This window comes from Ambystoma mexicanum, chromosome 6p (genome assembly GCF_040938575.1).
Source record: "Ambystoma mexicanum isolate Mex_15411 chromosome 6p, UKY_AmexF1_1, whole genome shotgun sequence".
Classification (NCBI taxonomy): domain Eukaryota; kingdom Metazoa; phylum Chordata; class Amphibia; order Caudata; family Ambystomatidae; genus Ambystoma; species Ambystoma mexicanum.
In genome coordinates this window covers 44,808,387-44,822,321 of record NC_090935.1, presented here as the reverse complement: position 1 = coordinate 44,822,321, position 13,935 = coordinate 44,808,387, and the positions used below count along the sequence as shown (strand labels likewise).

The following is a 13,935-nucleotide window of genomic DNA, read 5'->3' as shown; positions in this document are numbered from 1 at the left end:
ACCAACCTTCCCCCTGCCATGGACAGTCTGATTAACTATCAAAGGCTCCATGGATCCGTCCTGCTCTTTTGTTTGCCCTGCAGCTGGTGGCAGTGATTCACATACCAATTAAAGGGTAATTCAAACCACATGGGGCATGGCTGCAGAGTATAACAAAGGAGACAGGAAACCCTAACAATCGGTCATATGTAACTATGTCAACGTGAAGCTGGCTCCCACCCTCAGTATCTATGAAAGTAAGCTGTCTTGTCTGGGACAGCATGTTTACAGTAGGCCACCCCCGCAGGGGGACCCCATTCATAAGGTAGGAGAATGTGGTTTACAGAAGCCAGAGAGTCTAGTCTCACTGCAGCTTCAAGGGAGATGTGCCACTTTAATCAGGAACCACAGAGAGCTCCATTGACCAGAGAGACTGTTTGATCCACAACAGACAGGAGGATGGGTGGGACTTAGCATCACAAGTGTTCACCCATTTACCTTTCCTAATTGCCCACCTTAATGAACCAACCCTGGGGGTCCCTGCAGGCAATCTTCCCAGTGTGCTATGCCTGTGCAGATCACTCGTTTCTCATGGGTTTCAACGCCCATCAGAATTGTTTCTCATATGGAAAACACCCATCCGATTATTCACCTCTGCGATGTGCTTCTTAAGCAGAGACACTGGCCACTTCCTAGTTCTTGTGGTCTTGATAGTGGCACAGGGTTGCCAGGGACTCAGGAAGTCCTGCATGCAGGAGGAGGAAGTTGCATTGTCTCGTCCACTGCTCACACTGCACCCGTCTGCCCCCAGCCCAGCTCATTCGGTACTGGAGCTAGGATGGACGGGGAGGTCACATATGCCGATCTGAAATTCCCGCCCAATGCAGGTGCCCAGAGGGGTACACGGGCAAAGACCGCACCAGGTAGGACCCTTCTACACAGCACCTTCCATCTTCTGGGAGCAGATGTCCAATACTGACATGCCATGCCCTGCCTAGCCTTCGTGGTCTCTAGCTTTGATAAAAAACAAAAAGTAAATGTTTTCATTTCTGATTGGATGAGCCAATGCACTGTTCCCTGTTTACCCAAACAGAGTCTGGAGAGGTTGACTGGTCACGTGGACAGGGCTGTGGGTTGCTGTTGGCTGCTTCGCTAGTTACTGTTTTATCTTTGATAACCTCGCCTGGGGGGTGGGGGGTTTCCTTTGCCGCCCACCTATGTAGAATGCGCCCCAGGACCACTCTCCTGCCTTCCTTCCAATCCTGGCTCAGTAGATGGAAGGTTCTGGCAAATCGGTTTCAATCGTGCCTTTGTGGCCACCGCAGCTCTATTCCACTCTTGTTATGTAATTCCCTTCTGTTTGTTTCCTGCCTGTAACTGTATTCCAGTTACCTCCTTCACCGCACTGCACTGTATGAGGTAACCTCTTCTTGTTCATTCTGTCCTGGAACCGTACGCGCCACTGTAACACATTTCTTAAGCATAAGCGCCTAGATACCTCCGGGTTTGGTGCGCTATATAAATAAATAAATACATCGGCGGGATTTTCATTTAATGTTGGCAAGAGAAAAGAAATGTAAGATTTTTTTAAAAAAACGGCTTTTCAAAAGCACACGATATGAGGTGGAGGAGGGGACACATTTGCACAGTGGATTAGTAAATAAGAAAGTAGGTTCTTTATGTTGGACATAGCCATTAGACACAAGCAATTGTAAAATATTAGACATAAAACAATTATTCAGTCATTACGATATCACTTCCATATCACAATACCATACTATTAAAAGGAAAAACGGGGAAAAAGGCTGTCCAAGATATTACACAACCTTTTTCTCCAGCCTAAAAAGTACAAGTGGTATTTGTGGAGTTGCACGCATAATACAGATGTAACATTAAATAGGTCCAAATGAACAGACAATCATAGGGTGTACAAAATTGGCTCCTCTGGTTTCACCATTGCTTCTTGCAATTACATGTAGTCTTTGCCCCCTTTCTCGTGTTCGCAAAACTTTTCTTATTCTATATAAGAGAAACATTCCAGGATGTGGTTGGCCAGGCTGCATTCAGCAAATAGTGAAGGGTGGTAGCAGACACTTTTTCCTTAGGCCACAATATGCTGGCCCAAAGAATAAGAAATGTACTAAATCCTCATGGCCAGCCTGACACATGGGGTATTTGATTTCAAATTCCCAGCCTGATCTCTGACTTTGCACCTCACCCAACTCTAAGCACCCAAAGCGCACCTTGTAATGGGTGCGCCCTGATCTATCACTTTGCACCTCACCCAACTCTAAGCACCCAAAGTGCACCCTTGTAATGGGTGCCCCCTGATCTATCACTTTGCACCTCACCCACCTCTAAGCACCCAAAGTGCACCCTTGTAATGGGTGCCCCCTGATCTATCACTTTGCACCTCACCCACCTCTAAGCGCCCAAAGCGCACCCTTTTAATGGGTGCCCCCTGATCTCTGACTTTGCACCTCACCCACCTCTAAGCACCCAAAGCGCACTCTTTTAATGGGTGCCCCCTGATCTATCACTTTGCACCTCAACCACCTCCAAGCACCCAAAGCGCACCCTTTTAATCGGTGCCCCCTGATCTATCACTTTGCACCTCACCCACCTCTAAGCACCCAAAGCGCACCCTTTTAATGGGTGCCCCCTGATCTCTGACTTTGCACCTCACCCACCTCTAAGCACCCAAAGCGCACCCTTTTAATGGGTGCCCCCTGATCTATCACTTTGCACCTCAACCACCTCCAAGCACCCAAAGCGCACCCTTTTAATCGGTGCCCCCTGATCTCTGACTGTGCACCTCACCCACCTCTAAGCACCCAAAGCGCACCCTTGTAATGGGTGCCCCCTGATCTCTGTCTTTGCACCTCACCCACCTCTAAGCACCCAAAGCGCACCCTTGTAATGGGTGCCCCCTGATCTATCACTTTGCACCTCAACCAACTCTAAGCACCCAAAGCACACCCTTGTAATGGGTGCCCCCTGATCTCTGACTTTGCACCTCACCCACCTCTAAGCACCCAAAGCGCACCCTTGTAATGGGTGCCCTTTGGTACTTCCAGTTTGACCAGACAAGATGTTCCTTTATGTTATGTGACGATATTCTCATCAGTTGTCTATTCGTTGGTTTCAGTAGCTCCTGTGTCTCTCTGCCCTCACTCCATTAGTTTCTTTGTTAGGAGACGACAACTACCATTGCCCAATAACAGTGGCTCAATAGTCATACTACTCACATTCACTTTCCCCAGCATTTTCTTCACAGGAGGAGGGCCGCAAATATAAGGTTGCATTTATGCTTTGCTCCTCCATCTTGGAAGAGCACCTGGTTTTACGCCTGCATGAGATTTTTATGCAGGTGTAAAAGCAAAGGACTCTTGTGGAATACGTCTTGCATTTACACCGGGTGTATAAGAGGTGTACTCCACATGAATCCATTATAAAACGCCCCCTGGAAAGCCTAACTTGCAGGCAGTGTTTCATGTCTCACAAAGCAGGGAGTAAAAAGAGTAAATGGGATTTCGCCTGCATTTAGTCTTCACGATTACACCCTTCTTTGTAAGTATTGAAAATGACGTGCAGGTGATACGCAACACGTTAGTGTAAACGTTGGTGGTCGCCTGCGCGCACGTACCATATTTGGGTGCATTTCTTTGAACAACAGGGATGTCAATTTCGATCAGAAATGACTCACAACACATTTACAGGCGCCGGACGAAGGGTGCCTGTACAATAGCACACAGACGAGGAGCCCGTTTATAATGGTGTAAAAACATTAGGATATGTACCAGGGACAAAACAAACAGAAACCAAAAGATACATAAGAAAATAAGTGATTTACAAAGGTAACATTAAAGTAAGGGGGCAAACGATTGAAACGAAAGAGGCGCACTATTTAAATATACAAAATTACATTATTAAGCGTCACTGGAGGCAGTGGTGGGATCATGTAGTTGAACGTGACCCCTCTTTAATGTTAGGTAATGAAAAGGGGTCTTGTATGTCATTTTGGGCACCAGGCTGCACGTGATCCTGTAAAATAAGAGGGTGTTGGTGCTCGTTGACCGGATAGCGGGAGAAGCAGATTTGAAACCTGTGCTTGATGGGTGTAGGTCAGAGGTCCCGAAGTCCTGAGTGCTGCTCTGGGTGCATGTGTTTGGCGGTGACACGCAAGGTGACCAATTGCCAAAAGACAGGCATCACTTGATAGCGACGCACGCCTGCAGCATGGCTTGGCTAGCGCCAGTCATGAACTGTCAGGTTGAGTAGAATGTTATAGCCCACAGAATATATGGGGAGCAAGTGACACAGCTGGAAAGCCAGACAGTGGCCACGCGGACTAAAGCTTGGATAACAGACTAAGAGGCCTCCAGATGACATGAAAGCCAGGTACACCCAGAAGCAATCATGCATAGCCATTAACTGTGTGACACCCGAATTCCAACAGCTGTCGCTCATCACATGACAGTGATGCTGCTAGGACCAGAGCGGGCCAGAGGAGGCAGGATGCTGTCACCAGACCAAACACTGAGAGACTGAGGACGGGCAATGTCTCCATAATTAACAGACCTGCCCCCCCCCACTGCAGCTACCAGCAACAGCGGTATCTTTGCATTTGCCACAGCTGGCTGCTCCTTTACAAGCCGTACAATCACTGCTGCACTTGCCACTCCCACCCGTGCCAAGCCACGTGGCCCCATATCCTGCTAGAAGCCGTCTGCCGGGGTACCCACCCACTTCCTACCCCCCTTTCCTGTAGCTCCCCCTATTATAACCCCACTGCCAGTCGTGCATGAGGTGCTGAGCCACCAGGATCCTGTGGAGGCTGCGCTAGTGGGTAGCAATGCAGAGGAGGAAGCGGGCACAGTTGCCCCGTATGGTCTGGGTCGGCGTGTGGGTAGGAGTGCAGAGGAGGAAGCGGGCACAGTTGGCCTGCATGGTCTGGGTGCGTGTGTGGGTAGCAATGCAGAGGAGGAAGCGGGCACAGTTGCCCTGTATGGTCTGGGTGCGCGTGTGGGTAGCAATGCAGAGGAGGAAGCGGGCACAGTTGCCCTATATGGCCTGGGTGCGCGTGTGGGTAGCAATGCAGAGGAGGAAGCGGGTGTTAAACTGGAAATAATATTGTACCTCCTTCTGATGTATATTGGCCTAAGCCTAGTCGCTCTGCGAAGAAAACGATTTTAGATCGACTAAGTTTCTAACTTGTAACCGAGCCTTCCCGACCTTTGAATCTTGTTAATGGTTAGACTGTCCGAGGGCCGACTGTTTAGACTAGGTAATGCGACCTTGCACCGAGTTTGACTTGTGGTCTAAGGATTGTCTGAACTAACAAGCCTCATCCACGAATACACATCTAGGACAATACAAAATAAATGTCGAGCGTGGACACTGGCAGAATTACATTGTGAAGGGATATGTACTAAGGCTCACTGTTAAATCCAGGAATACACTTTGTCATTGTAACTTGTTGGAAACACAAACCTATGTAATCCATGTGCATATTATTGTATGAGCTATATGTGAACTCGACACAAACTCTAGACCGCAGATTATTAACCTGTAGAGGGGCTGGACAATATTGGAGGATATGTATAAATAATGCAAATGTTTAGACGTCTAGCACCTCTCCCTCCTCACTCTGACGGGCTGGTACTCATTGCGGGGTGTCGAGAGCCAGATAGCTATCTGTATCAGATCTGTGTTTCTTTGTAACTCCGCAGTATTAAAGATCTGTGAATCTTTATAGCCCGTGTTTGGTGTATTTCCTTTTGTGGTACTCGGCCTCGATATTTCCTTGCTTTTACATGGGCACAGCTGCCCTGTATGGTATGGGTGCGCGTGTGGGTAGGAATGCCGAGGAGGAAGCGAGCACAGTTGCCCTGTATGGTCTGGGTGCGCGTGTGGGTAGAAGCGCAGAGGAGGAAGCAGGCACAGTTGCCCTGTATGGTCTGGGTGCGTGTGTGGGTAGAAGCACAGAGGAGGAAGCGGGCACAGTTGCCCTGTATGGGCTGGGTGCGCGTGTGGGTAGGAGTGCAGAGGAGGAAGCGGGCAATGTTGCCCTGTATGGTCTGGGTGCGCGTGTGTGTAGGAGTGCAGAGGAGGAAGCGGGCACAGTTGCCCTGCATGGTCACGGTGCACGTGTGGATAGGAGTGCAGAGGTGGAAGCGGGCACAGTTGCCCTGTATGGTCTGGATGCGCATGTGGGTAGGAGTGCAGAGGAGGAAGCGGGCACAGATGCCCTGCATGATCTAGGTGTACTTGACACCCTGGAGCCACTTTGTCTTCCTTCTCGGGATAAGATCAGAAAGCCACTAATGATGAGGATACTGAGGGTCGTGTAGGCAACCATCCCTCCCTTCTGGTGTAATGCCATAAGCTGCAGGGGCCAGAGTAACACGTCCAAAGGCTTCTACCTTATTACCAACCCCAGGAAGGTTGGACGGGCTGTGAGCAATGGACCACTCTAACCCCCCATTCAGTCCCAATCAGCTTCAGTAATAGGTCCGCAAAGGCTTCTGGTCTCCTCCTGCAAATTCACCAGGGCTTGGAAAAGGGGGAAGGAGATGGTAGATGCTTGTGCACGCATGCATGGAGATGTGATACCTGAAGGGGTGGTGGGTAATGCACTATCTTCACTATGATAAATATCCTTGACCCCAAAATGCTATTTGATTGAGAGGGGCTAGCTACAGGTAAGCCCCCTTAAAGAATTTCTTATAACTCATATTCTGTAGTGGCTCTAGCGTCAAAAATGTTGAACAAACTGGATCCAACAGAGATCTAATGAAACAGATCATTTTTGTAAAAGATCATGAAAAGGGGGATCTAACCCGGTGAGGTAGCGGGCACCGTAATATGTGATGCACAGGGCAGCATGTCATGTGGAATTTGCGGGTGTGCTGTTGTTTCCAGTTCATGAAAGACTAGATCCCCTTGCCTGGGAGTGGGGGTGCACGGAAATATGAGGCTAGTCCAGTACGCGAAACACGTTAGGGAAGACAGCAAAGTCAAGCGGCTGGCATGGGCGGTGTTAATGTCAGCCTGGATAGTGTGGAGGCGGGAGATGGCAGGACGGGCCAAGAGGACATCCAGGAGCTGGCTCAGGACCTCAGAGAATGTTAGCTGTGGCCCCCAGTGCAGCCCTCCAATGAAACCTCATTATTGCCAGGCGGCACGGAAGTGCAGAACTAGCAGCAGACTGTGTGTAGGGGTGAGGTGGTCCGCATTCTGGTGCTTCTATGGAAATCTGTGCTTTCAACCCCTTAATTGCCAGGCTATTATGCAAGTCTATGCAAAAAGGACGAGCATACTCCGCATCACGTGTCCCAGATCTTAGGTGCATGGAATGTCATGGGGGCGGTATTGCATGTGATTAATATTTCATAACCTCTCATGCACTTGTATTAACATGAAATGCAATGTTTCTCAGTTGCTGAAATCTAGTGGGGTCTGAGAGTGACATGCAACTCCTAAAACCAGTCACCAATTATACAAATGTATTCCTCCAAAAGGTAGTTTTCCTCACCTCCGAATTCCCAGTTTGACATTGAAGTGGAGGGTTTAACTCCAGCACCAGCATCAAGATGGAGTTAAACCCTCTACTTTGGGGTCAAACATTGGTGGAATTACCGCTCGCAGTGATTCCCCCAAAATCCCCATGGAGTGCTATGGCCTGGATAAAATGGGGTTTGCACGCAGTGTCTGTGAGTGTGTTCTATCTTCCAGCACCCACTCATCTCAGTCCATGGGCAAACAATCTTCCACAACTCGCAATCCTGTGACCACACGACAAAGTAGCAGTAAGGGGAAACGATTCTGGTGGAAAATGGTGGTATTTACTGCTGAATTACCGCCAAACTTGTAATGACGCTCTGTGCGTCTTTCTGTGCATTGTTAAGCGTATACAATGTATGAATTCGGAGGGTGGGGGGTTGCTTTAAAATGCATGTAAACGCACCTTGATATTCGCAGTGTTGCAAGGAGGTGAGATAGGCCCTGTGAATGGGAGCGTATATGATGAGCACAATTCAGATGCCCTTTGTGAATAAAGGGAATCTTTTTTGGGGTCATCACTTACACCAAAGGATGTTTTGAGAATCGTTGGCATTGTGTCTACCTTCAAACCAAGCCAGTTCAATCTTTCATTTTACACAGGGCACAGCTTCATTTCTTTACACTTGCTAATCTCAAATAATTGTTCCAGAATTAAGCTATCTTTGTATTGTCTATGGGTTGAAAAAACCTTTCAGAAATATAAGACACATTTAAAAAAAGAATACTAATTCATCTTATTCAGTCAACGTTCACAATCAACATAGACTTCCTATTCCCCCTGAACTCTGGTGTGGTTCTTGGACTTCATATTCCCCCTGAACTCTGGTGTGTTTCTTGGACTTCCTATTCCCCCTGAACTCTGATGTGGTTCTTGGACTTCCTATTCCCCCTGAACTCTGGTGTGGTTCTTGGAATTCCGATTCCCCCTGAACTCAGGTGTGGTTCTTGGACTTCCTATTCCCCCTGAACTCTTGTGTGGTTCTTTGGACTTCCTATTCCCCCTGAAATCTGCATTTGTTCTTTGGACTTCCTATTCCCCATAAACTCTGGATTGGTTCTTGGACAACAATGATATGTGAGTAGATGACTGTTCCCAGTAAACAACAATGATATGTGAGTAGAGGACCGTTCCTAGTAAACTTCAATGAATTGGAGTAGAGGACTGTTGCCAGTGAACTACAATAATCTGCGAGTAGAGGACTGTTCCCAGTAAACTTCAATGAATTGTGAGTAGAGGACTGTTCCCAGTAAGCTTCAATGATCTGTGAGTAGAGGTCTGTTCCCAGTAAACAACAATGATCTGTGAGTAGAGGACTGTTCCCAGTAAACAACAATGATCTGTCAGTAGAGGACTGTTCCCAGTAAACAACTATGATCTGTGAGTAGAGGACTGTTCCCAGTAAACTTCAATGATCTGTGAGTAGAGGACTGTTCCCAGTAAACAACAATGATCTGTGAGTAGAGGACTGTTCCCAGTAAACTTCAATGATCTGTGAGTAGAGGACTGTTCCCAGTAAACTACAATGATCTGTGAGTAGAGGACTGTTCCCAGTAAACTTCAATGAACTGTGAGTAGAGGACTGTTCCCAGTAAACAACAATGATCTGTGAGTAGAGGACTGTTCCCAGTAAATTCCCAGTAAACTTCAATGACCTGTGAGTATAGGGCTGTTCCCAGTAAACAACAATGATCTGTGAGTAGAGGACTGTTCCCAGTAAACAACAATGATCTGCGAATAGAGGACTGTTCCCAGTAAACAACTATGATCTGTGAGTAGAGGACTGTTCCCAGTAAACAACTATGATATGTGAGTAGAGGACTGTTCCCAGTAAACTTCAATGATCTGTGAGTAGAGGACTGTTCCCAGTAAACAACAATGATTTGTGAGTAGAGGACTGTTCCCAGTAAACAACAATGATCTGTGAGTAGAGGACTGTTCCCTGTAAACTACAATGATCTGTGAGTAGAGGACTGTTCCCAATAAACTACAATGATCTGTGAGTAGAGGACTATTCCCAGTAAACAACAATGATCTGTGTGTAGAGGACTGTTCCCAGTAAACTACAATGATCGAGCGCCGGATCCTAATGGCCTCGCTAACATAGCATTAAAGAGCAACCCGGAATTTTGGGCAGAGCTATTGAAGATTCAGTTCAAAAAAATCCTGACCGAAGGCAGAATACCTAACTCTTGGCAGAGGGCTACATTAATACCAGTGTTCAAGAAGCGTGACAAAACTGAACCGGGTAACTACAGATTATTATGCTATTAGATGAACTCCAGGTATGGGCTGACAATGAAGGGTTGTTTAATCGCCTTCAAAGTGGATTCAGACATGGCTATTCACCCATACCCAATCTGGTTATTCTGGAAAGCCTACGTACTAATGGCAGTAAAAGTGGCAATCCCGCCTTATATGCTCTCTATGTTGATTTTAAAGCGGCCTTTGGGGTAGTTCGCAGAGAAATACTGTGGTCGAAACTAGAGTCAATAGGCTGCCCTCAAGGCCTACTGTATTACCTGAGACATCTACATCAAAACAATAGAGTATCCCTTAAACTCGATTCCCAAATTGAGCAGAATAGAGGCGTCAAACAGGGCTGTGTCACGGCGCCAATATTATATAACCTTTTTGTTTATGATCTTCCGGAGGCGGCTTGTGAGGTACACAACTGCCCCCAATTAATTGGAGCAGAACACTGTCCTGTTCTCGCCTATGTGGATGACTTGGTCATCCTGGACCATACTTTCAGCGGTTTGCCTAGATCAGCTGAAGCACTATGGCGGTATGCGAAAAGAAATGGCCTTATGATTAACTTAGAGAAAACTCAACTGATGGTATTTTCATGTAAAAAGATCGCCCGTACCAGACTACAGGTCCAGGACTCCGAGATCCTTTATACTCCAAATTACAAATATTTGGGGGAATTGAAATTGAAACTAAGGGGGATTACATTCAATGTAAACAAGCCAGAACAATCAGAGCTGCCCAAATTGCTGCTTTGGTCCACAGCTTTACCATCAGTCACGGTGGTTTCACCATTTGGGCTGCCCGTCTACTATATCAACAGGTCCTTGATCCAATCATCACTTATGGTCTTAAAGCCCTACAGCCGATTGATCTCAAATGGTTGCCGGTAGATGAAGGCAAATATTTGAAAAAGATCTTAGGCCTTCCTACCTGCATACCTATGGCCATTAAAAATCTTTAGTATTAAAGAAAAGGGCGGAATTATACCTGAATATGTTGAACACTCCGGACAATCAGCTCTTGGCATCTCTGTAACAGGAAACTTTGAAGGAATCCAGAAATTCTCTCTTAAAGAATAACATGGAAAACTATCTCAATCAGATATGTTGGACTACACGATCAGGGGGGTTTTCTCGAACAGCAAAGTTTGCCATATCTAAAAAAGTCGAGCTATGGGATTGGCTTGAAAACTATGCCCACCTTGAAGATTTAAAGAACTACCATTCTGTGATGTATATGCTATACACCTTTAAAAAAACCACAGAAATACTTAAATCTATGTCCTGCCATCAGATTAAGACCCTTTATACTATTAACCAGGATTAACCATCTACCGGTTTTGGCAACCACTGGAATAGCTAATCAGCTGCCAATTGCAGAACGGTATTGTCGATTATGTAGGAACAAAGAAATCACTGAGACAGGAAAACATGTACTGACTAGATGCCCAAACATGTCTAGAACCTTGGTTAAGAATTAGTGACAAGGCGCGCACTCTGTTGCCAGTCAAGTTTTCCTGACCTGACTTCTCCTCCAAACTATCGTTTCCATGACTCCATCAATCTTCAGGGAGGCTATATTTCTTTACCGTTTCAGGCGTGTCTTCATTTCCTTTTCAGGTGTTGCAGGTTAATTGACAAAATGTCTCTAAGGATTCTGGTACTTGTATTTTTCGCACTTTGTTCCTCTAGCAGGTGATTGGAAACAACTACCTCATAGTACAAATCTTACCCTGGATAGGGGGAGGGGGAAAGCCATGTTTATGGCTCTCCATTGTAAGGCCCTTACGGCCCTGGTGCTGCAGCCTTTTGAGCCCGGGACTAGAACCTATAACGTTCAGTATGGGAGACAGGTACATAATAAAGAATACATAGCAGAGACAATCTTTTGGTGGTATAGTATTAATACAACAAATATTAAGCTCTTAATTGCAATGTATAATGTCTGGTTGGTTATATAGAGCCTCCTAGGGATTTCCATTTGAATGTAATTGGGTAGATCTGTATTAGAACTATTATCTGGACTCCATTTTTATTCTTTTATTTCCCTCTTATTTATTAAGTGACTTGGTCAGTTAACTTTGTGCTTAGAAATATGCACAATGAGGTGATTTGCTAATAATTTAATTAACCTTTTGAGGTTATGACTTTTTTATGAGATGATGAATTAATTTTATGAAAATAATTTGTTTATGAAAATTCTTTGAATGATATGATGTTTATTTAACTGTTCCTTTTTTGTATTATATGTGAAAAGTGTATTTATAAACTGTATCACATTAATAAAATTATTATTATCATTAATAACAATGATCTGTGAGTAGAGGACTGTTCCCAGTAAACTACAATGAACAAACAGTTTGAGGGTAACCTCTCCCCACCCCTGAGAAAGTGGAAGAATCGCCTGGGAGTAAATTCCAATAGGAATGGAATTAATATTTACTGACCACATCCTTTCTATGGTGGATCCTGAAAGCTCTCCGCCCTCATATAGCGACTATAAAATAATAGCAGCAGTAACTTTATGATTTGTTCATTTGAAGCTTGATCATCAAGAGGTAAAGGCGGTTAGGTACCCCATGACAGGACATGTTCCAGATGCTGCTTTCTGACCCCCCACAGGCGCAGCGCAGTGCGACGTCATGTTTAAAATACACTCTTTCATCTGAGATCCTGCAGGGAGGGAGGATGGAGTCCATGGCAGGAATGGGTTTCATTTCATCTCTAATCTTTGCCCTCTGAAGCTGCAGGATCCTCACTCTGGGTGTACTCCACCGCTCTCCTGGGAATCCTCTGCCTCCTGCTGCTGGCCACCAGCATCGGCCTCGGGGTTCTCTGTAAGTATGCTCGCCTTTGCTTTTTTAACAATGTTTTTGGGAGTTTTACAGGAGTAGTTTACAAAGATTATATATGGAGCTGCGGGTGGGATTGGGAGCTGGTGGGATAGGCCATTGGTGGATCTAAATATATTGCGACTAAGGTCCATCATGAGGGAGGGTCAAGGAGTGGGATAGTGAACCCTGCTCCTACAGCAATGTAGATTAAGGTATGCATAGGTGGTAGCGTCCTCTTGGCTTCTGTAACAACCTCAAACATGACATGTTATTTCTCCATCACTCATCCCATCCTCTTCTACAAGAGTAACCACTTTTGAAATTGCATAGCATCCTTACTTTTGCTATTCAAAGACATTTTTAATCCTTAAAGACGTGGGTTTTTCAGCATTGTGGAGTGTTCTAGTAGTTTATATAATGTTGCTAAAAGTCGGCCAGAGTATAGGGAACAGAGATCAAGACAAACATTGGCCCATACTGGGCAAAAGTAGACCTACACAGTCAACTCAATAGAGAAGAGAGGGCAGTGAGGTGTATGTTGAGATGTGCTTCTTTCCCTCATGGTATGCTGTGAGCATGTGAGCTGCCTTAATGCCTGTGGAATGTGGACGTGTGTTTCCCTGTGAGTGTTCCACTTCTGCCAGCTGCTGTGTGAGGGGGTGCCGGTGCATGTCTCTCTGTTCCCTCAACCTATTGTTCTCACCTGAGACTTGTGGCTTAAAGACCTGTTACTTAACCTTCAGTAAAGAAGTCACTTACCTCACCTGTGGCTCCAGTGTCCTGCGTGAAGAACCCGGTACTCATCTGAAGCCGCCTGAACCGCCATGAGTGATCATTACCTCAAGATTTCCCTCAGCACATTGACCCTCATTGCATGTATGACGGAATGAACAGTGGTAGACGTGCCATAATCAGTTACCGCTGCCACCACTCCCGTGGACGGTAAATCCTCGCAATTCTGAATAGCGCTAAGGTAGTATTATTAGTCCCCACTCATGAGTCCCTTGCGAGTCCATTGCTGTTTCATCAATTTTAGTGGAAACCCACCGGTAATAATTCCCCCACATTTTGGATGGAAATGAAGTCAGGGGAGAACTTTCAGGCACATTTTGGGGGTCTATCCTGCAGTTATCAGTCTAACTCGTTATATGGCGGCACACTGAGAGTGGGAGTGAGTCCACCGCCACCACGTTTCATGTGTAGGTCATTTGTAAATTCAGAAGATGCCAAAGACAGTTTTCCATGGAATCGTCTCTCAAAGCTTGAAATACTAAAGGCATTAAGTAGTAGGTGCCTGCCTCTAGTC

The 13,935-nt window shown here is 46.0% G+C and overlaps 1 protein-coding gene across 1 annotated transcript in view; it reads left to right on the top strand.

Annotated features, from left to right (window-relative positions):
• Window positions 1-722: 722 nt before the first annotated feature.
• Window positions 723-13,935, top strand: part of LOC138511190 (killer cell lectin-like receptor subfamily B member 1B allele A) — a 78,715-nt gene continuing 65,502 nt past the window's right edge. The window contains exons 1-2 of the mRNA XM_069626701.1: window positions 723-902; window positions 12,540-12,632. Coding sequence (XP_069482802.1) covers window positions 818-902; window positions 12,540-12,632 — 178 coding nt within the window. The 5' untranslated portion in view covers window positions 723-817. The remainder of the gene's footprint in view (window positions 903-12,539; window positions 12,633-13,935) is intronic.